A 24827-nucleotide genomic window follows, 5' to 3' on the forward strand; every position below is an offset into this window, starting at 1 on the left:
ATTTCAAGACAATTGTGATGGGTGGTTTCCTTCCAGCCCTGAAAGCTTTTATTTGTGTAATGCTACAAGGACTGGTTCTACCTCTTGTTTTATTTAAAACAAAACTTTATGAGAGGTCTTCAGACAACAACACTGCTTCAGTGGCAACAGAAGCTATCAGATTCCTTATCTTATTTCATTCCTGCAAACACAGACGGACTTGTGAAAAAAACCCAATGCATTGTTAAAAAAATGCCTGGAATGAATGAAAGAAAAGTGTGGTATAGTGTAAAAAAGACAAAAGACACTGAGGGCCAAAAACTGTGGATGAGGTACATGTATGTCTTACTTGTGGCTGTGCTAGAAAGGAACACTTTATGAGGAAGACCAGTATGCTCTCAATGCAAGACTGAAGAGATGGCCAAACCTAAATCACTCAGGCCCTCCCTCTTCTTCACTGAGCACCACTCCACAAACAGCGCCATTAGCCATCCATACACACACACTACACCACCATCTTTGTTTACCTGTTTTCCAGTTGTACATCAGTGTTATGATCTACATGTTCACTTTCAATCCGTAATGCAAAAAACTGTAGCAAAGGATGACATGACCGACTCAAAAAATTCCTTCTCAAGATTTTTATGTTATACTTCAAAAATCTGGCATTCAAAGGAGAAGCGTATACATTATAGATTTAGATAACTAAACAGAAGGTCTGCTTAGCAGGATTATTTAAATATTGAAAAACCCCATCACTTGTGAAGTGAAAATGGGAAGATTTTTGTCTTTTTTACATTCCATTATGGTTTTTGTATACAAATTCTGAAAATATCAAAACTTCGCCTACTCAAGTCTTTAGCAAAAGCATGATTTTTCAGGTTAAATAGCTGTATTTTGATAGCTGAATTTTGTTTGGAGCATGTGTACAGTAAATCATACTGTTTTGAGAAAAAAACCCAGTATACACACAGGGCTTATAGCAAAAAAATTTATATATATATATATAGATACTTGTTCCATCCTCTATACTCTTAACAGTGAAAGTTCTCAGCTATCAGTTTCTTTTCAATTTTTGGTAGTTACAGAAATCATATCTAGTAATTAAAAAGCGGTATTTTAATGTAGGTTGTCAATCTATTTAGAACACTAAACAAAAATAATTATATACTCTGAGAAAATAAAGTATCCAATACTTAAGTACCAGATAATTAACTGAACTCACAGATCGCTAAATAAATGGGTTTTTTAAAAAAATGTAAAATGTATCTTTATCAATATGTTAAGAATTTATTATCCCATGATAGCATCTTACCTGGGTAATTCCTGCCATTTTATTTCTAAAACAAAGTTAGCTAATGGTAATTTTCCATAAAATGTCTATTCTTGGAAGAATTCCTTTTATTACCCTTCCCAAAATACAAATGGTGAATAAGATCTAGGAGATTAAGTGGTATTTCCATTAATTGTCCTTCACTTACATAAGTAGCAAACCCATGTTAATCTCGCATGTTTACTCATAATAAACATAAACTACAAAACCATATTTTATAGTAATGAGCATTGATATTAGTTGTTTTTCTATTAATTAATTAATAGAAAATTATTTTGGTCTTTTTCTCACATGTGAACACAGATATTTGGCTTATACAAAGCAATAGTTCCCTCTATCTGCCTTTTATCTACCACTTAATTCTATTTTATTTATAAGAACTTATTGTCTCAAGGCCTTTTTTCAGTAATACTACACAAATTTTTTATATAATAAAATTTTCGATACATAAGCATTGTAATGCTTAGACTTACTGGTAACTTTGCAGCTGGAATCTTTGCAAATTAGAAGGGTTACCATGATTACTACCTTTCAGTGTTTTATTGTGTATCAGAAAACATTTAGTAAAGTTTGAGAAATGTTTCTTAAATGTCATACCCTTTTCACTAAATTCATGTTTCTAGAACATTAAAATCAGGAGGTTCAGCAATAGGACCTAATAAACACAATATACTTCCTGGTTAACTGCAATACTTAGTGACAGATTCTTGAACCTTTAGTCACATCAAGTAACACCAATAGGCTAAACATGGGAGCCAGTGAGGAAATCAGAGGTTTCTCCTCTGTCACTATATGGAAATAACTTCTACTTTTTAATGAAGTTCAAAAAGATCTGCTTCAGATATTCTGATTCTACAACAAGTTCTCTACTGTGCTGCTGATGCCCTCTGTCATCAACTTTGCTGATACCAGTCACTTCACTGGAGAAGCACCAAAGACACTAATGCTCCTGTAGTTCCAGCATTGAAGTCGAGGCTCTGAGAGAGACTATTCATTTCCACAATGAAATTACTATGTAAATCAGTTATTCAGTGTTCATCTTCAAGCAATGGCTTCTGATTGAAAGGAACTCAATCTTTTTCTTGAATGCCTGATTAATTTGTGATACTGCTATAGCTCCATTTTATTTACTTCCTTTGTAATCCCACTTTTTTTTTGGGGGTATATGCATATGGGTACCCTTTCTAAAACACCTTCATAAGGAAACCAGGCTTATACATCCATGCTGTGTGTACCCTTGCCTGCCTTTACGCCTAAAGATGTGCATCTGTTGGTCATTTTCAACTGAATTTGAAGAAAAGGCAGTTTCAAGCATAAACAGCTACCCTTGTGTTTTTGGAAATAATGGAGAACAGAGAGGGTGCTCCAAACAATAGGCTTGTCATGTTACTAGACATCAAATATTTTATTAAAAAGCAAAATTAAAAGCTTAATTTTTATACTAATCAACCAGAAAAAAAAACCCCAAACTCTGCAGGATATCAGGCTTTGTTAGTTTGAATAATTGGCACCTAGTGAAGTATCTTATTTTCACTTTGTCGTTTTTTTCATATAATAACATAATCTTCTGTGGTTAGGCTGCAAATTTTACATGTCCCTAGAGAGTCCTTTTGAAAACACAAGAACCATGACAATATTTATGAAGGTCTCCCTTAAACACACACCTTATTTCCTTTCTTTAAAAAACATGATCTGAAATGATAATTTTGATCAGTTTCTTACTTGCAAGAAAACAAGACACTGCAATGGCTCCTTAATGGTTATCTTGTGAACGACTCTGTCTCTTACAGTGGGTCTATGGGACCCTGAAGTAAAGTTAATAAACATCTAAAGCTGTCAACTAGAAAGGGATCAAGAAAACAGGGAAACAAACTTGAAAAAGAAAATATAAAGAAACCAAAGATATAGGCTAAATGAAACAGTACTAGATACCACAGAGACTTACAGAATCCCCTCATATAATGAGCGTATTACACTAAGTGGAATTTTTTTTAAACTCGCAGTGGGTAATAACCAAAATTTACATGACAGCATTTTCTATAATGCCTAATGAAAAGCTTTTGGTCCATTGAGTTATCCATGGTACAAACCCAAGACTGGTTTGAACACCAGCCCCCAACGTCAGGGTAAATTCAAAGAGCCTAAATTAGGCTTTGAACCCAGGTTCCTTCAATATTGGTGAAGAAAATGAGATACTTCAGGAAGTTTAAGTGCTGGAAGATATGCTGAATACCTACAGAACACTGAATACAGGGATGTATGTGAAATTCCATTCCTCTTTGGAGTTCAGACACTTGAATCAAGACAATAAATTGATATATCAGAATACTGAAAATGAAGACCATGAAATTATTTTCTGAAGACTAAAACCTTCTTTCAGGAAGGTCCCCTAAAATAACATTGTGTTCTTTTGCATATTTACTTAGGAGTTAGAATACCAGCTCAAGAGGTGATGGTTTTGTTAATTTCTGTGCTAAGAACACAGTTCAAAAGAACTTCTAACACAAGGGAGTCTACCTCCAGCCCACTGGGAAGAGCATTCAGTTAGGAGTCAACTGATTTGCATTCAGCCTAAGTATGAACTCTAAACCATGACTTCAAGCAGAAAAGGTCACATGCATATTTCAGCTAAAGGAGCTCTCAGAGGAACTGTTTCGGCAATCAGAACAAACATTTTGCTCGGAAATTCATAGCCTTGTCGTAGGCTAAACATTTGTGCCAAACACCCTTAGGTAAGTTTTTTTTAATAAATCTTAAAATACATTAACTTAAAACTAATAAAACTGAAGAATATTTAATGTTATAAAAGAACAAGAGCTCAAAGTGTTCCACTTGCCAGAAGCAAAAGAATTAATAGGATAAAATAAGGAGAATAATCACCTAAATCCTACCAAACGATGACCCAATAAAGAACAATTAAATGAATATCAAATGGGGGGAAAAAAATATAGTCAACTGATTGGGTAATGGCAATTTTTAATTACCTCTGCAAATATATTTTAATATTTTCACCCAATACACACTTTGTTATTACAATCTAATGGAACACTGTACAACAGAGGAAGAATTGTTCTATTGCTAGTAAAGGGTCATTTGTTTTCTCACTTAAGCTGAAAAATATTTCAATCCTATCTGATGTCAGGGAAAAGAAAAAATGACAATCCAAACAAAAACAAATGTGTTAAAACCCAGTAATTTCTTCAATAGAATTTACACGCAAAGGTCTGAACATTATATCCTACTGACAGGCACAGTACTGTCAATGGCTGGCACTCAGTTAACATTTCTGTTATAAAGATTCCTTCGTCAGATAACAGCAGACAGAAGAGTTTGTGAAATCACCTGCGATCTTAAATGCATAACTCATTGATTTCCTATTGATGCATTGGAACTTATTTTACTTTTTAAAATTAAAGTGATGGATGTTACACAATTTTAGTGCACTGTCTGAATTCTTCATACTAGATGAACACTTGGATGACCGAAAGCCTTCAGAAGCTATCAAATAAAATATTAAAACTTGATTGTTGTCTTGAATAATAATACTGTAATACATCTTGAACATGCCCAAAGGCATACTAGAAGCTCATAAAATAGTCATGACTTAAACAGGTTTTAAGCAGAAGGCAGAAGCATGCTAAAACTTTACTTTTGTGGCTTTTTAAAGATTGTATCCCTCTGTAAGTAGTTGTCTCATTCTAAAATATTTGCACAGTGAAATTTGACTAATTTGTAATAATTTCATATAGGGACGGACTGCAAATTTCTAACAGCATTGCATTGGTTAAGCATTGGCATAATTTAGAGATAAAACAGACTCTGACACCACCATTACCTTTGGGTTGCATTATTTTCTAAAAAACCCAACGTATCTCCTAGCTCAACCAGAAGTTACACATCATACACAGAAATGACTTCTGAATTTCACAGACTGCATTACACAGGAGATAAAATCAAGTTGTAGTAATTTTTCCTGTGACCTTTAACTATTAATATAAAACCTGATGAATTAAATGAAGGTCACACAAATTAAAAGGGCATGAGATAGCTAGCAAAACAATGTATAAAAAGTAAAAAAATACCCCAGCTAATACACATATACTTCCTGCAAAAAATATTTCCCAGCCATGCCTTACAAAACTGCAATTTAAAATTATAATAAGCTCATTCCTTTGAGATTTTTTTTACAGTAAAAATTATTATATAGGGTATTCTAATAAGGTCTGGGTATAAGCTTCACATTCTCTAAAAGTTTTTTTGCCTTGTGGAACTGCCCTCCCCCCAGACACCCACCTGATGAACATCACTGCAAGGGAAATCCACTGATTCAGAAAAAGACACCATCTGGAGGAGAAGTAAATAAAGTCAGAGAAAAAGTGAGCACAAACAGCAGATAAGAGTGCAGAAAAAGAGAGATCAATAGACCTGCTTAGGGAAGTTAAGAATGTAAGTTTTCAACTTCTGTGAAAAACTAAAAAAGATTTATCAAATTCTAACTACAATGTCAGTAAAAGTATGCATGCACCTTTGCCTAAATAGTTTTACTGAGAAAATATCCAATACAAAACACTAATGTCACATTAAAACATCATCAATAGGACAGTAAAATAAGTCAGGGCATAATCTTTTTTTCTAAAGATTTAAATGTAGACCACCAGTCTTTTCTAGTAAGGGTACAATTACTAGCCTTGAAACAGAAAACTTAGATCATAAAAGATGTCCCCTAATTCTATACACCAAGGCTTATAAGGAAAGAAAACTAAATCCAAAGCTTTCAGATTTTTTAGAACATGTCTTAAATATTGTTATAAAAAGCGGTCTGTGGTGGCCACACTCAGTGGAGCATACGGGAGTGGGAGCTTGCATAGGGGCATGCACCACATGCATGATCTTGCACAATCCCCGTCTTGCACAGATCCTTGCAACCTAGCTCTTTAGCCAGGATGTTCCTTGCCCACAAGCCCTTGCACACTCACTCACTTGCAGAAATTCTCCTTCCATGGGGCTTTCCTCATTCACTTCCTTAAATAAAAAAAAATTCAGGAAAGAATATTTCATTCCATAAATCATGGGCTTAATAATATGGCTGTCATTAAGAAAAATCTTACACGGAAATAACAGAAGAGAAATCCTATCTGAACAATTACTGAAAGAAAGAAAGACCTGCTAAAGTTAGAAGACCTAATACCTACAGATATTTTCAAGAACATTTAGTAAGTCCAAACAACATAAGCAGAAGCAGTTGTTTCATATTATAATGAGATGCAGAGCGAGACAAAAAATATTAAAAATGCTCATGTGATAATGGCAAAATCAGTGGATGTCTTAAGCACATAAGACAGGCAAGAAAACACTGCACCCTTTGATCTGGATTTTTGTCAGTTTTTGTGCAGAATACTATGTATTGCCTACTAGCCACAAAAAACATTCTCATTAATATGCTTATGATCAATGAAATAGGGATCAAACATAACTTTAAACATGTATTCTTCCTCCAACTGGTTGTTACACAGGAAGTTAGCAGCATGCCATGCTTGCTTCAAGAGTTTTCATTGCACTGATATTACTATGATGTATTTTATGTTCTAACTTTGTCACATTCTGCAGAATTTTTGTACTTACTGCAGTATACACTTTTTTTAGAAGTCTTTCATTACACAAGAAGTCCAACCAACCAACAACCAAACCCCACCAAACAAAGCTAGTCTGGATCCTAGTCAATCTAATGACATACTTCTATTACAAAACTGAAAACAAATCAGTATTTACTCTTGCTATCAAGGTCGTGACATCACCCCTTACAGAAATATGGGTGAAGAGTAATTTTTTAAAAAGAAAAATCTTACATTAAAAGAGACCATCACAAATGTATGAAAAACTAAATTATATGTTTACCATTCTATTATAATTAAGGCAGGTTTTCTTATCACATGAGAATCCTGTTTTTTTCAGGCAAGAAGCCCAACAGAAATTCCACAGAAAGTCTGACTAGAATTAAATTGCTCTCAGGAGCAATTCCTTTATTTGCAGGCATCCCCTCACTCAGCAGACACCAAAATTAGCAACTATAAGAAACATTATATTTGTAACGTATCTACAGAATCAGAGTGCAACTATTAAACACAAGATTCCATAATTCAGCCTTAAACACATTGTGACCCCATACAGGAATTTATAATTTCATCTTATCTGACATGTATTTTATCTAAGAAAGGAAGTTATCAGAGCGCAGTAAATTTCCCGGCAAAAATTATTTAACTATGCTATGAAAATGAAAAGATATGCCAAACTACTTATATGGATGTCAAGTATACAAAAGAATCAACTATTGCTAGGAGGAACCAGTCAATCTTTCACAGCAGTTTTTCTATGACATTATCTAGAAATTTTATCAATTTACCAATAGTATTGTTTGCTACATTTTTTTTTGACTTCGCAATAATTGTCATTTCAAAATGGTTAAGAAAACTTCATGAAAAAAACAAAACCCCTCTGACCCCTTCAAAGTCTCACTAGGTAATTCCACTTAAACACAGACTAAGCATATATACATTACCCAAAGTATCGGTTATGAAAAGAAGGAAAAATTTCATTTCCATGGTACAGACTCCAGCACTCTCTGCCTGTAAAGTCTGGGAACACAGCCCTAGGAAAAATCATACTATGCTAGTGATTACCTAGGTCCCTGCTTTAGGGAGTCACGTTCAGTTCCTTTTCTGTTTCCCCACTCCTTTTCCTAGTGCACATGCCACTGTGCTACATCTCCTGTCTCTCTCACCCACTTAAAGCTTCCAGTGTTATTTAAGTTTTAGCAGTGACAGGAGGAGACTGTGAGACAAGGGACTGTATCCAGAAGCTGATAGCTGTAGACATGGCCAGCTGCTCCAATTCCTTGAAGCATTCATTGCATACTTGGCAGCAGCACTCCCTGCATACTTGCAGCAGACCACATTAGAAGAATTAGCTGCAGCTGATCTCATCTAATAAGCATACGTTGCTGCTACCCAAGCACTGATGCAGGCTTATGCAACTGTATTCAGAAAGCCAACCTTAGGTTTATGATGTAGTTCACCATTATAACTGGAACAATATGGTGTTTATATAGTTTTCCTGAGGGTCAGAAGGGAGTTGTATTCATTACCCCCTCCACATCTTCAGAAAAGCATAAAATTTATTAAAGCAAAAACCTTCAAATGCCTTTTCCCTTGTCCAAATAGAAAGTAAATTAGTCATCACTAATTTGTCTGACCTTAGCAGCAGCAAAGCCACGTAATGACCGCAAACAACCATAATGTGGAAGAAGTAGATTCATGGGAAAATTCCAGTTGAAAATTACTCCAAGAAGTCTCTAATTCAATCTCTTTCTCCAAGCATGGTTATCTCAAACAGGTTGCTCAGGGCTTTGTTCCATTTAGGTCTTGAAAAATCTCCAAGAAGACTGCACAGCTCTGGGAAACATGATGCACTGCTTGACTATCCTCATAGTGAAAAACCTCTTCACCATGAACACCTTATCTCAACACACATCTCTTGTCCTCCCATCACTAGAGAGAACAGACTGTTTTTTTCTTCCTGACAGCTTTCTCACAGCTCTTGGGTCACTAGGTCTGTTAGGAGTTATTACCATGAGATATCCTGGTAGCTTTCCCTTTTCCAGGCTGAAATACAGTTCCCCATAGCCTCTCCTTCTGGAACATGAGCACCAGAACCCTGCCTTGATGGCTCTTCACTGAACTCACTTCAGGAAGCATCCTAGAGCATTCCCAGTCAACTAGCAGGGAGAAGACTAAGACAAAGGCTGAAGCCTACACAGAGTACAAGATTTTTCTTAAATGAAATTGAAGATGCCAAGTTAAAAGAAAGAATATGTACATATGTGTTCATTTCTTTGGAAACTGGAGACTTAGTGCTGAGAAGGGTGTATGGTAAGATGCTTTCTAACTAATCTCTTTCACATTTTCAATTGGTTGGCTCCAGAGGCATACTCAGCTGCATGTAGGGAATGCTGACTTTAGATAATTCCCTACACAGCAAGTTGACAGCTTAAAATCATGTTTGGAGACTATTCTTACTAATTATTGTCTATTAATTTGTTCCAAATTCCTACATTTGCAGTAAGAAAATCTCAGAACTGAAAAATGCCCCCCTCGTTCAGAGAAACAACAGATGAAGATACCCATACACTCAGACCACTGGAGGATTTTAACTTGTATGAAACCTTAAACAGTTTGCAAAGTTTAAAATAGTTTAATTCCTTTGCAAGAATGGACAGAATTTGACAACTATCTCTGTAATCCTCTCCAGTTAGAATTATTTTATTCATGAGTTCATAAAAAAGTAATTAGTAGAGGAGTTTTGAAAAAGCACTGCCATAATGTTTTAAAATCAATTTACATTTACCTTCTCTAGACATGAAACTCAAAATCTCCCAAGGTCTTTTTCTGTGTAAAATATCATGAATCAAATGAAGTGATTTAAGACAAGAATTGTTAATCAAACCACGAAACAGAGTCTAACCAATAATTTACTTATTAATTAAGTCATATGACTGAATTGTAAGAGAAGATTAACTGGAGATTCAAATGTGTAACAGATTTTCATAAATGAAGCAGCATGACTTCTTCATGCTTATGGTAAGAAACAGATTTTTTCATCCTCACACTGCAGCTATGAACAATACCAACTTCTCACCACATTCACAAAAATAAAGTGCTGACTTTGAAGTATTTTAAAATAAGAGCAGTATGATTAAGCCATCTAGGTTATATCTGGAAAACATAATAAGAAATAGAAGCTTTTTGGTGAAATTACAGTCTTAAGCGTTAGTATTTTTTCAGTATATTCTGCTTTTACATTTTACTATCAAACAGGTCATTACAGTAAATACAAACATGGAATTGGAAAGGAATGTAACTTTATGAGGGAAAATAAAAACCTCCTTGCATTGAAGCTTTTCATGCTTGAACCTAATGCAACTGAAGTGCCTCATCAATCCAGTGGGATGACTGTGTACTGGCACAAAGGAAGAGGTACAAACAGGCAGCACACACAGGCAGGGCTGTAGCACTGAAAACTTTTGTGAGCTTATAGTGTTACCAAAGTGTATGTCAAGCCTGTGCTGCTATAAAAAAAAAAAAAATGCTGAGCTGCTTTTAACCAGGGCTCCTGTCCAGTTCACCGCAAAGCCATACAGAAGTTCATGTTGCACAAAGAATAAATGTCCAGGGATGAAAACAACACCTTTCAATTGTGGTGCAAGTTTATGCTGCTGTAAATGCTTGTGGAATCACCCTGCTAGAACTTGGTATCATAACTGGTTTTAAATGAACTAAGACCGCGATGTGGCCAAGAGGGTACATTCCCACCCTCACAGCTGGTGCTGACATTCTCCTGCTTCCCTTCTCATTGCATATATTGACTTAAGAGCTGTTACAGCTTATCCAACTTATGCTATATTTGCAAGAAAGAACAATGTCAGTGCAAAAGGAGAGATGGTAGCATGCAGTCAGGACAGGGAGAAAGGCAAAACAGATGAACCTCGTTGATGCAGAAGCTTTGCTTGCCTCAGTCCCACAGACAGCAGTTCAACACTGTGAACTTCAACAGGCTGCATTATTTTCAGCAGGATCAGTTCTCTGATCAGCCAGCATTGTACAAATGAGGACACAATAAGGGGCAGCAGTACTAAACAGCCTGAGAAAGCAAGAAGATAGGATTGCCTTCCAGAGCACTGACAGTTTAAATTGTCTCAGTGTTCACTGAAGTGCACTCATCGATTGTACACAATTGCTATTGTTAAACTGGAGCAGTTCTTCCAAGACAGATGTGCTACTTTTCAATATACATTTATCAAAACACTCTTTAACTTGACATCTACTTGCCCGAAAACGCACTGCTTTTTTCAATAAATTAGCTGTTATAATCAAAAGATACAACTTCTTTCTTGTATTCCTTCCTAAAGCCTCAAAATCGAATCAGAAACTTTGACTGCTACAAGGTAAATAACAAAAGTAGTCCTAGTTACACAGTGTGGATGAATGTAAATATAATGTGTAATCAAAAGTTTCAGAATGTAAAAAAATCACATTATGGTTTAAATGAAACTCTTCCTATGAGTTATTTTTGAATGCTAAAGAGTAAGAAAGCCCTTCACAACACACATTACTGAAAATGGTTTGAAAGAAGTGTTTAAAGTACAAAGATTGAGAATTTATCCCAACACATACAGACTGTGGACTCCTAAATGAGGAACAGAAAAATGAAAATCCAGAGCTGCAATACAAACAACGATTTTTCTGCTTATGAGCAATTACACTTCTTTTAGGAGATAAAAGATGTGCCCTACACATAGCTAAGACTCTCTAAGGTTGAAGAGCTGCTTTAGTTTTAGAAATCCAGAAACAAGTTTTAGCATCCCTTCCTTTCTAAGGCCATATAGTAAACATTCTCATTCTATCCCTGTGGCTGTTCCTGGAGGCAGTTTCTGGCTGACGTCATGGAATACGCGTATGTAATAGTAATCTTTTAAAAGTTGGGAGATAGATAGAAATTCCCTTTCTACTATTTCCTTTAAGTACTAATATGAATCCTGTGGAGAAAGTGCTTTTACCACTAGTGTATTACAGAAAAGGGGGACGCCAACACTTTATTCTCTTATATACTGTTGCAGAAAATAGGAAAATACCATCTGGAGAGGATCAGAAGTGAACAGAGATATCTTCCTGCTGTCCACATTCACGTTCAGACACTTCTGTACTTGCCAGCCTATATATTCACTTTAATTGTATTCCTAATTCTACACACAGTACCTCTGAAGTAAGAGCACATAACATTGTTGATCCCACTTGAGGACAAAACAATTAAAATGTAAATGTAACTTGTTAGTATAGAAGACCTTTATTGAATCTTGCTTTTAATCTAAACTGCTATATAAATGTACAGTTTTGAAATAACTTAAACACTTTATTCAGTTCAGGAACATTTTTAGGTGAATATTTAAGCATTGTATTTCAATAAGCAAGTTTTAGATTTTGCGAGAGCTGAGAAAAGTCTTAAATATTGTATCTACTTAATTTCTGCACTTACTACTGGCTATGAAAGCAGACTTTATTCAGGAACATTCATGAAAAACAGCTTAGTAAAACACTCTTTGCCCAAGCAACATAAATTCTGGAACCTTTACTACAATATTCACAGTCATATATGCACAATGGTAATCTGTTAAGACTCTACACTAAGGGTTTAAGACTAACTGCATGCTCACACCAAAGACTATTAATCAATACCTCATTGTTTGACCTGGAGATGCCAAACACGTTTAACCCTATGCCTTATCATGCTGTTAACAAAAAGAATTACGATGTCTTAACTACATATTCCTGCTGTGCTTTCAACCCTCCAGTCAACTCCTAAGCCTTCCATGAGAACTTCATCAATGATGTCAACTTCTGACAAGTGAGTACTTAATAAATCTGAAGCTCCATTTAACCAGTAGTTGGAAAAGAGAAAAGGAACACCCACTTTTGCACAGACAGAATGGCAGTGAGCTATTTCTTACTCTATCCTGATTTTTTGCACACTGACTGGAAATGATTCTGGTGGCTGCCTGACCTCAATTGCAGCTTTTGCAAAACATAGCCCTGGCACTATGAATCTCCCAGGACCACTAAGAGTTTCACTGCTTCCCACCCAGTTATGAGTAGAAGGTGTGCATCAGGTCAAAACACCTCTGCCAGGGCTGAGGGGGCAGGCAAGGGGGCAGCTGAGCAGGGCAGAAACAAAACAGGTTGCCTGGAGAGGTCAGGCAATCTCTGATGTTGGGGGTTTTCACAGTTTAGCTAGGAAAACCCATCACTGACCTGATCTGAGCGCTAGCGATAGGCCCACTTCAAGTGGGAGGCTGGATTAGATGATTTCCAGATGTCCATGCCAGGGAAAGTAATTTCTGTTACCCTGTGAGTAGCTCCAAAGGCAGCAGACTTACCTGTATGCAGTATCTTAGTGACAGTATCACATGATTTAATGTTCTGTTCATATTTAGGAAGTTAGAAATGCAGCCATAAAAGTTAATATTCTCTAAATATTTAAAAGGAAACCTAAATTCTGATTAAAGTCATAGTTAGTTATGTTTACAAGTCACAGCTCCTTTTTTAAAACTAAATGTGTATTTCTCAAACTCCACTGAAACTATTGATTCTTCTAGACAAAACCGTCTTTTACATATCTAGGTGTAAACAAATATGTGCAAATATCCATTACCTGAATATTTTCCAGAGAACAGGAAACATACTTTAAAAATAAATTCTTAAGGTTGCCGAAGAATTATAGTCTATTCCATGCATCTCTAGAATAAAAACAAACCAAACAATCTCTAAAACAAAGAGATTTTTGGTCATGTTCATGTTGTGTTTTTCCAAGTAAGGTGAAACAGGTTTTAGTTTTACTAATTAGGAGAAAGTTTTTCAAGTACACAACTTTTACTCCATTTAAAATTTGTTTAAAGGTGGACTTGTTTGGCTTTTTAAGAGGATGTTCTTGCAGATAACAAGATCAGAGAGACTGGTCCAGGAAGACCATTTCAGAAAAAAAAAAAAGGAAATAATGTATTTCATAACTGCTGTCAGAATAGTCTATAGATTTAAAAATACCTTTGAGGACTTAAGACTTTGCTAACACCTTGAACTGTGTCCAAATAAAAAAAAAATACAATTCAGGAGCTTAGGCAGTGATGTATGGCAACATTACCTCATCCAGCTACATGTAGAACATTTGTACTCTGTACTAGTTGAAGCTTTTTTAATTCCTAAATTGTGATAAAGCCAGACAAATAAAACAGTATAAAGAAATTTGAAGGACCATTATATAATACTTCAACTCCAAGTTCATTAGAAATTGTGACTATAACTTAAAATGAAGCTTGCTGGATCAATTTCTCTGTCTTTGAACTACAAGTTGAAGAACTACTGTTTGTTTCCAGTTTAGTATTCTCCTAGATGGTGTGGAAGCTTTTCATTATTTTCCAAGCTTGTTTTAAAAACTAATCTATTTTCCAGATCTCTGCCATCCTATTTGACATTCACATCAAATTCATACACTGTATCAGTGTATGAAAATTTTTGAGAAATACTGCACTACCACTTGACAGCATTTTGCTAAGTGGGAGGCAGTAAGCCTCATACACAATTCCACAGGCTGGCAGTCTAATAGGATGTGCACTGCCAGTATAAAACCACACAGGAAAATTGTGGCACCAAAGCAAAGCACTTGGTAATTGAAGCATCATGACTTCCACAGGCACAGAGAGTTACCTTGTGATAATACTTCTGCAAAGTCTGGAGGTAATTTCAGCAACCAGCAAACTCCAGATAAGGTATTAGCAACTTGCACACCTTTCTGACATGCTTTACCCACAACTCTAACTTGCTTCCCGGACACGTTGAGTTAATTTGTATCACCCCTATGCTAGCAGCAAACGTACCACGCTGTTTTTCATCATGGCTCTAATAGTGAATCCCTCGCAGGCCTGTTGCTTGTCCTGCTGCTTGTCCTGCTGCTTGTCCTTCTTCTCCCGCTGCCGGGAGCACCTGTCACATGCGGGCTTTGAGGGGCCCGGGCCCCCCTCCTCCACTACCATCTCCCCACCGGCGCCCGCGACGGACCAGATGCAAATTACGGACTGGAAAAAACAAGCGAACATCAGCGTCCCGTGCCCAGCGAGTCAGAGCAGGCAACCCTGCTCCCTCCACAACCAGCGACAGCCCCGCGCACCCGTCCCGCGCCCTGCCTGCCCCTCGCCCCTAACCCCAGACACCCCTTCTGCATCAGCCCAGCTCGTCCCCCCCACTCCGCCGTGTCCAGCCCTTCATCACCACCTGATGTCCTTGTCCTCCCGGGGCTTCTGCCCCCCGCCCGCCACTGTCCCCCCGCCGGGTCCGGCCCTGCGGGTCCCTCTCGGGGTCCGTTGGGCACCTGCCGCCACGCGCGGTCCCCGGCCACGCGACCGTCGCTAGGCAACGCGTCAACAACCCGCCGGGGAAGAGGGAGGGGAATCACCGGGAGCCCCGTCTGCACCGCCCGGCCCCGCACAGCTGTACCTACACCCGGCGCTCCGAACACCGGGGCGGCGGACAGCAATTAACGAGAAAGTCATTAGCGAGGGCGGGGGAGAAATGTGAGGCGATGACGTGATAGGGGGGAGGCGGGTGTGAGCTGGCCAGGAACTACGCTACCCAGAGGGCCCAACACGCGCCTCCGCCTCCCTCACTGAGGCGCATGTGCCGGCCCACCCCCGCCCGCAGTCGCGCGACGCCTCAGGGCGGCTGCAGGGGGATCGCTCGGGCGGCAGGCGCGGCCGGCACGTGCGCGCGCGTGCACGCACGCCTCGCCCCTCTCCGCCGCCGCCATGATCGGTGAGTGAGCGCGTCAGGGAGCGGGGCGAGCCCGGATGCGGCTCCGCCCTTCCCTCCCCGCCCTTCCCTCCCCGCCCCTCTTCTGCCCGCCCCTTCCTTGCTGGTGCCGCCGCGGCTGCTGTCTTGTTTGCGGCCCCGGGGGTTAGCGGAGGCTGGTGTGGCTCCCTTCGTTTACCCTCGGCCCTGCCCGCCTCCCCCGGTGCCTCGGCAGGGCGGGGGCGGCTCAGACCCCGCGGCGGGGACGCGCCGGGGCTGCTCTCGGTCTGCGCCCTGTGGTTAAAGCGCGTCGGGGCCGTGCAGGGCTCGCGGGGGCCAAAGTGCTGAGAGGGGTCACTGCCCTTCTGCTTTACCCCCGTGGGATAAAAAAAATCTGGCCAGGTCTTGTGACTGAGGTCATTTTAAAATTACTTTTTATTCCTTCTCAATATATCGTTTGTAATTGCTGCTGGGCAAGGTTTGTGTGATCTGCGAACTTTTTTGCCCTTGCCGGCATATATATATACGTGTTATTGGTATGGCGTGGTGTCTAGTGGTGACCTGGAAAAGAAGCAACTTAGAACACCTAATGGTGTTGGGAGTGTGACCCTTTGGTCCTTGAGCTGCTTTCTGTACCCACCCAGTGCTGGTGTGACGTGTGACTCGGTTGTTTCAGCAGTGGCTTCTCTTGTAAGATTAACCCATGCCTGGGGAGTTCAAAGTTACAGGATCCGTTTTATAGCCTCCGCATTACGCATTTCATCTTGCTTTGACTTTCTCAATTTTGAGAATTGTTTAAAGTAAAATCTATAAAGTGTAGTAGATGCACATGCATTTTAACAACTCTTTGCTGTCCTTAGGCTTGCTGTTTTATGACCAGTGTTGGTGTCACAGTTGCTGCCTACCTAAGATCTGATCAAGTTGAAAGCCATGCATTTTTTTGTAAAAATATTTATTTTTAAGTTGAATGTCTCAAAAGTTTCCAAGAATGCTATGGGTTTTTCAGCTAGATAGTCTTTTTTCCTTAGCAGTATATGATTGCAGGTGTATGGCTAGTGTTCTTTCAGCTTTCCTAAAGCTAAGAAGAAAGTTACAAACAGTTCCCCAGTATTTTCAGTCTGTATATATATTAATGCAAATGATCTCTTCCTAGTTGTGGAATTTTTCTTACAGGACTTTCTTGTCATTTGGGCTGCTTTTTTGTTACGTAGTAGAGAAATGGAAGGCTTGGCTTAAGGAAAGCACAGAGGGTCAGGTATTCTACTGTTTTTATTTTGCAATGTCATCTGCTGATCTAATGTATTACTGTAGTATATAAAATACATGTGCTTGCAGAACTGCAGTGTGTGTTTGTTTTTGAATGCTTCAGGAAAGCAAGTTGAGTTTACCTAAGGGACTGCCCATGTGGTTACAGAGCTGATGCCTCTAGCCCTCACACTGAAATCTAAATATTTACTTGCTGCTCATGAATATAAATGCTATATGACTGAGGAATGATAATTTTATTTTCACTGTGGCAGACGGAAATGTTTGTGACTATTGATTATGAAATGTACATACCAATTAGTTGCAAATTTAAAAACATAGCTTTACATGAGCTGCAACCTGCCCTGGTTTAACCCCAGCTGGCAACTAAGTACCACACAGCCACTGGCTCACTCTCTCCCCTGCCTAGCAGCAGGACGGGGAGGAGAACTGGGGGCAAAATAAGAACAGTTTGATAATTGAAGCAGAGTAATAATAATAGTGATAGTGCTAATGATGGTGATAATTGTAATGAAAAGGAGAGAGAAGAATAAAACCCAAGAGAAACAAGGATTGCACAGTAAAATTGCTCACTGACCAAAACCCAGTCCATCCTCCAGGCCAGCTGCCACCAGTTTATCTACTGGGCATGATCTGTGGTATGGAATATCCCTGTGGCCAGTTCGAGTCAGCTGTATCCTGGCCACACTCTCTCCCGGTTTCTTATGCACCTCCTCACTGACAGAGCATGGGAAACTGAAAAGTCCTTGACTTGGGCTAAGCACTATTTAGCCATAACTGAAACAACAGAGTGTTACCAACCTTATTCTCATAGTAAATTCAAGTGCAGCATTGTGTGAGGTTCTAAGTAGTATTAACTCTATCCCAGCCAAAATCAGGATGACACCCTCCCCACCCCCCAAAAATAAAGTAATTATCTTCAAAGTATGTGATGTGGAGACCTAGTCCAATTTCCTGCTCTGAGACTTTCTGAAAAGTTTCCTCTAAACATTTGCGAGCTGGGAGTGCCGTAGCAAAATTGGGGGCAGGAGGGGAAGGGTGAGAATTTGTGTCATCTACTCTTTTTTTTTTTTTTACCTGAGTATTAAAAGAAATTTTCCTATGAAACATATGGTATATTTTCCAAAATGTTTCTGTTTCATATATCTAGAAATGCCTTATGTCCTCATAAGTTAATTCTACAATATAATTGTGCAACATATGATAATTCCTTTAACTGGCTTTTGATTTTCTATCTTCTTTCTTTTTTCTCTTCTTTATTTCTCACAGATCAGGTCTTACAGACTTGTGCACATTCAGGTTCCTTAAATCGTAATTTGAATCTAGACAGAGCTAGTTAAGTGGTGTGGGTTGTCAAAAACCTCTACTTAGGGGCATGGGAGTTTTGGGGGGTTTTTTTGTGATGGGTTCTTTAAGTTTATTCTTCATTTTATTTATTTGCTTACCATTGCATCAGCTGAAAACTGGTGTTGGTTCAGTGGAAGTGACAACCTGCCTTTGGATTGGCTGAACTATTTCCTAGTCAACAGCCCTGGCAATAGTGTCACATTCTTGAACCCTGCTCTGGGGGAAAGAAAAACCAACCAAACTGATTTTGAAGGAAGATACTGGGACAGCTTTGTGAAAGTTTTCAGAAAATATCTCTCAAAGAGCAAAAAACACAGGAGAAGGCCCCAAACTGTTTTATAAATGTAGAAGATGGGCTCTATATAGTTAACAGTGGCAGTTCAGCATTTCTGTGGTGAATGAGAGATGAAGGTGGTAGTAGCGACAGGTTGCGAAGGGCTTTGACAGTGAAATATGATTCATCCAACAGTAATCAAGTTAAGGGAGAATGGGAGCCTGGGTGAAAGTTTTAGCTATCTGGATGACCGATCACTCCTCCATGTTGCACCCTTTTTCAATGTGTTGGTAATCTACTTTCTGCATAAATATTTCTCATTGGTATGAAAATAACCTTGAGGAAGCAAAACAAGAATAAACCCTTTCTGAATTTACCTGAATGTATTTATATATGTGGTACTATATATGATAATAGTACTACTGTAGTAACCAAAAGAAAAGTAGTTTAGGAATTTTCTACTTAGATATTTTGATCTCTTGCTGCAGTTTTGGTTGTTTTATATTTTGTTGTCATATTGGTGTTCTAGTGCTATGGATAGTTCCACTACAATACTGGAATAATAGTTCAAATTGTAGTTCATGAGCATGTGGAATAATCTTTCTGATGGTTAGTTTGATGAAACAAAACCTAAACCTCAGAATATCAAGGACTACTTGCATTTCAAATATGTGACCTGTTTTGTTAAGTTTGTTTTGAGCCTTTTTCCTTTCTGCTAGGGTAGCTGTATTGTACTGCATGTACAGAATTGCATCATGAAACACTTTGTGTTTTACTGGAATTATATTTTAATGATTTTTTCCTACAAAATGCTTTGTTATGATTCCATCAGCAAGGTTTTATAAGGTTAGTATCATTTTAAGTAGGATATCTTCGAAAGACAACTGAGTTTTGCTAGATATACATAAGCATTCTGGATTTTGTTGTTTCCTTTAAGGGAGATGAGAAGCCCTTTTGCTTGTATTTCTTTTTGAAAGACAAGTAGCAAGGGGGAAGAAAGTGGGGCGGGTCTTTTTGCTTTTTTGGTATTTTTGGTTGATTTTTTTTTAAGGCTGCAAAATAACTATTATAATATCAAGACACTGGAGACTAAGCAGGGGCTAAGGATGTTCTGATTCAGTGTTTTGAGTTTTTCAAATAGACCCCTACAGAAAATTGATCTGGCAGTTTCTTGCAATTACTGCCCATGCCTACCTACATGTCATGTGTAAATACAGTATCCATTGCCAAAATCTTTGGTCCAGCATATCTGTGAGATGGGAATAAAGTTAAGAATTTCAAATTCCACTTATTCCCAGAAATGATTAGGAAAAGGCCTTTGCTAACAAAATATGGAAATTGAAAAAAAAATATTTTGGAAATCGTAACAGCAAATGCTGCTCTTTAAGAGCCCTTGCCAAAGTAGTGGGTGTCTTTTGTAGATACATTTAAAGCTGAAGACATTATTTGGTTCTGTTGTGATGACATTGCCTTGAGAAGTGGAGTAGTTTTCTTAACTGGAAACACATATATCCCCATTTACTGAAATAAGTTAGTTGGGCTGCCACACCCTGTATCATGGAACTCTCAGTTGTGTAAATGGTCAGGCCACAGAAGCAAATGATACTGAGAATGGGGCAAGTTCTATTTCTAAGTTACTATATTTATAAGAAGCCCAAGGGAGAATAAAACCATTAGTGGGAAGTTTGTTACTTTGCCAGACAGGTTTGTGTAAAATAGATAAATTAATTATTTTCAGTCAATTGTTGTTGTTGCTATGTACTGTGTATCAGTATTGTTGGACTCAAAATCAACTTCTAACAAAAAATGCAGCCAGTGATGCATGAAGTTTTCCATTAGAAGAAGAAGGTAATGTAAGAAATGTGCAGCTATATAGCCAGAATTCACAGAATGCCACTACAAAGGTTGGTTTGGAGATAATTAGTTGGCAAGCTTTAGTTATATAATTGTCAGTTATTTCACAGTTATTAATGCCGTAAAATATTACCGTGTCCCGCAGCCGTAGGGAGGAGCAGAGAAGATCCAGCAGGCAGGAATTGTGCAGCAAGATTGATTTATTTAATTATTTTACAAACTCTTTTATAGACTTTTTCTTCATAGTCTAATTGGACAAAGGATCAGCTACCCCTTGGGGGTGATTGGCTAAAATCGTAAAACATCCATTGTCAAAATATTTTTCTACTGTACCATAAACATAGTTCTACAAGGTCGCAGGTGTTCTTAGTTTACAGAACTTCTGCTGTTATCTTCCATGAGAGAGAAAAGTATCCCACGGTTTAGAAGAAGCAGGGAAATTCCTTGCTAACAGCATTTTTGTATCCCCACACAATACCTGATTTTTTCCTTCTGAACTACAGTGTGGATGGGGCATCTTTCAAATGTTTGTGCTTTATGAGGACTTTTAATCATTAAATAACTAAATTTTAATATGGTAAATTACATCCTTTAAAATTATAATATTTTTATAATTTTTCAGTTTCCAAATGTTGTACTTCAGGCCTCTCCCAATACTTCTGTGTTTTGATCAGTGCTAAAGGAGTGGAAAGATGGATGATCTTACAAAATAGGGATAAAAATCCATCAGGTTTATCTGATGTAGAAAAATGCATCAGTACCCTTTTGCTTGGTTTATTCTTGAGGCTGGACAAGACAGAGAAAGAATTAGTTCATTATTGTGCGCTTTTTGAAGTAGACTGAAGCCTGCCAGATTGTACTAAACAGGCTTTTAAGCAGTAACTCTTGTGTTACATCACTTTTCTGAATCAGCATGTTCATGTCTACATTAGTATTGTTAAAGCTTGACCCAGGAAAAATTGTAATGTCAAAGTTGTTCTTTGAGGCATGTGGAAATAACTGAAATATTTGCCATGTTATTACAAATTCTCTGTTAAAATGGCAAGAGACAAAAACTCATTTAAGCTCTCCAGCCATCACTCAAATTTGATGTTAGTGATCTTAAGGGTAGAAATTAAAAAAGAATTAATCATGAAACTGCCTTTTATTTCATGCCCTTGAGCAATTTGTACAGTGGTAGCTGGTATTTGTGCTGGTAAACATGCATCTTTTCTTGAACAAGGCAGTCTTATTAATGATTTCTCATAAATTCAGCCAAAAGATTGCATAAATAACTTGTCACAATTATGATGCATTAAGTGCATGGTAGCTTTATGTAGTGTCCTTTTTACAGTGGCTACATGCCTATGATGGATAAGCCACAAAATCTTCAGCGATTTCTTCTCCATACAGTGGTGTAATAAATTATGTGCTTCAGAGAAATTAACTCTGCTAACTGTTTTCCTGTTTTTTTATTTCTAAGTAGGTTTGGTTTTTTTGGTTTTTTGGTTTGGTTTTTTTTTTTTTTTTGATGGCAAAAGCTCACTCTTGACTTCAGAACTATTTGAGGCTGTCTGCAGAATATAACACCTCTATTCATGCTAGCAATTTCAATGATGGAAATTTTAAAACTGACTCTAAAACTATTCTGAAGCTTTCATCCCCTCTGATGACCTCTGAATTTATAATATTATATGTCACTATTTTCTTCTCCATTTACCTTTGGAAGAGGGAAAACAATGACATACACACATTTAAAAAGAATGATAGGTCATTGCCCATGAAACATGTCCAAAATAAATTATCTGAATCCTGCCGTTTTTAACCCATACCTCTTGGCTGTATTCCTGTTCGGATTGTTGAAGAAGACTTGATTTTCTATCCTTGGCTGATTTGAGCTAAGTTGAAATGATGAAAGGAAGGTGGTTACCAAATGAACATTTTCAACAAGTGCCTTGCCATTTATGTCTTCCATTTTTAACCCTGACTTTGGAAATCTGATCTATGGGATTGTGTGATTATTTTCTGAATATGTCAAAAGTTCTTTTGTTATGCATTATTTGTCCCTACAGCATAGATCTATTAGTAAGAAAAACAACAAAAATATTGTTTGTGTTTTGTTTTACTCCATGGGGTTTATACTTCTTTTGGCATTCCCTTATGATTTGGGGACACAGTTTGTTTTTACCTCTAAGCTCTATGCCCATACCTCTTGGCTGAGAAAAGAAAAAAGAAAAGCATTAACAAGTTGATTTATTGTTTAAGAATTTCAGAAGCTGATAAAGATGAATGAAGATCCTAATTGAGGAAAGAGCTTGTCATTCCATGGCACTTTAAAGGACAGCAAGGTTATAATGTATTAATGTGTAGGAAATGAAAGCACAGCTTTTTAGAGAGCAGTTGCCATCAAAAGCTGTTGGTTGTGCTGTGTTATTTGTGAAGGTGGTATGAACAATGCATTTGTTGCCACAAAAGTTGGACATCCTCCTTTGCTTTAGTTTATCTGTTGGGGGGTATTTTTGTGTACTGTGTAAGAGTAGGCTTATGCACTAAGCTTGCTCTTGATATAGAAGGGCACTGAAGCAAATTTATTTACATTTGTAAATTATTTGTGACTTGTCTGTCTGTGAACAAACAGAGAAAGCAAAGTTGACTTTCCAGTAACAAAAACGTGCTTGCTTTGTTCACCACTGTTATGATGATCGATGTGAGTGTTGTTTTGTTAAAAGTGTAAAGCTTTTCTATATTATGATGTATTTCCTCTACTTCCTTTTATTTGTTTGGGTTTTATTTGTTTGTTTCTTTTTAATTTCCAGTGTCTTCCGGTCTGTGCTGCTGTTTTCTGTATCTTTTGTTTAGCATTTCTAAATGTCTTGCTCAGTGGTGAATTTCCTCCCTTAGTTCATTGATTCTTTTTTGCTTTGTTTTGTTTTTAGTAAATTTAGCCCATAGAACTGTCTTGTGTTAGATCTAATACATCAGATTTAATAACTTTTAGTCTATAGAGCTAAGGATATTTAGCTAAATTCAGAAGAGTTAAGAGTCACAAGAAACTGAGATGCCTGGGCTTTTTTAGGCCCATTGTGTGAGCTATTTCTCTAAGACACCCTTTCCCTTGGTGGAAACATTTAGACCTTCAAAGTTCACAGAACAGTGTTCAGCTGCTTTTTGTCATAATAATTTTACATGTGTATTTTCTATTTTTTTTTTTTTTTTAATATGCCAATCCAGTAACATTTGGTAATGTGTTTTGATATCATGGAAAAATCATTTTCCATTTTCTTCATTGGTATTAAAGGACTGTACATAATGGAAACAAAAGTGGTTCATATTCGACATCGTATTACATCTCTGGCATATGGTTGTCCTTTCAATTTTAATTTCTTTTGATGAGCTGAAATATTTTTGGTATGTTTATGTTTACATTTTTTCCCTTTTCTGATACAGTATCCTCTGTGGAATACTCTCAGTGGAAACATATGTTCAGAACTTCAAAGTACTTACACTATTACTAAAAGCTTCATAATGAGATTACTGAAACTAAATGTTGAAAAAATTTGATTTTCCTTTATCCAATCATATCAATTTCATTCCAATCTGCTTTCTGGCTGATTGAAGAAACATGGTAGGGCAACGTCAAAGCCTGAAAAGAATGTCTTAAGTCTGGTATAGACCAGTTCCTGAAGGAGAAAAGGGAGCTTAGAGCAGTGTTAAAGCAAGATTTTAAAAAAAGAAAACATATATTGCCCATTTTAACAGTAAATTTTTAGTGGTAGGTACCTCTACTTGGCAAGCTGGATTGGGATAATAGAAGCATGAGCTTGTCTCTCTATGACTGACCCCACTTCTCAAAAGTAATGGGCTCAGTATGGGTCTAAGCTGCTTTGTTTACAAAATATTGCCTTTATTGCCTGTTATCTTTCTTTAAGAGCGAATTTCTTGTTGTGATGAAATGGGTGTAGCTTATGTTGAAAAAATCTGTTTACTGCCAGGAACAGTTCAGGGCTACAGTCTAAGATTGCTGCAACAACAACAACAAAACAAAAACAAAAAAACCCAAACCAAAAACCTTTCATTTTGCTCTAGTGCAGTTAGGGCACAATACTTCAAAGATTCTCAGTCAGATGTACAAGAAGTCATCAAAAACAGTAACTGTAGAACTATACTTCATCTACCTTCTTTGTCTTTTGTAGCTCATCTGGGAAATACGGGGTCTTTTAAGGACAGGAGGTATTACCGCAGGCCTGGTTCCTACGGTATATCACCGTGTCCCGCAGCCATAGGGAGGAGGAGGAGGAGAAGATCCAGCAGGCAGGAATTGTGCAGCAAGATTGATTTATTTAATTATTTTACAAACTCTTTTATAGACTTTTTTCTTCATAGTCTAATTGGACAAAGGACCAGCCACCCC

The 24827-nt window shown here is 37.7% G+C and overlaps 2 protein-coding genes across 3 annotated transcripts in view; one reads left to right on the forward strand and one right to left on the reverse strand.

Annotated features, from left to right (window-relative positions):
* PACRG (parkin coregulated) overlaps nt 1–15358 on the reverse strand; it is a 223746-nt gene extending 208388 nt beyond the window's left edge. Inside the window, exons 1-4 of the mRNA XM_048296681.1 lie at nt 15184–15358; nt 14790–14987; nt 6293–6334; nt 5606–5656 (exon numbers count right to left, since the gene is read on the reverse strand). Coding sequence (XP_048152638.1) covers nt 5606–5656; nt 6293–6334; nt 14790–14945 — 249 coding nt within the window. The 5' untranslated portion in view covers nt 14946–14987; nt 15184–15358. The remainder of the gene's footprint in view (nt 1–5605; nt 5657–6292; nt 6335–14789; nt 14988–15183) is intronic.
* A 154-nt stretch (nt 15359–15512) lies between these two features.
* Nucleotides 15513–24827, forward strand: part of PRKN (parkin RBR E3 ubiquitin protein ligase) — a 696970-nt gene continuing 687655 nt past the window's right edge. The window contains exon 1 of one of the 2 annotated variants that reach the window (XM_048296680.1): nt 15513–15720. In XM_048296680.1, the coding sequence (XP_048152637.1) occupies nt 15714–15720 (7 nt within the window). In that variant the 5' untranslated portion in view covers nt 15513–15713. The remainder of the gene's footprint in view (nt 15721–24827) is intronic. The other variant, XM_048296679.1, reaches the window with a different exon arrangement.

This window comes from Corvus hawaiiensis, chromosome 3 (assembly GCF_020740725.1).
Source record: "Corvus hawaiiensis isolate bCorHaw1 chromosome 3, bCorHaw1.pri.cur, whole genome shotgun sequence".
NCBI lineage: Eukaryota > Metazoa > Chordata > Aves > Passeriformes > Corvidae > Corvus > Corvus hawaiiensis.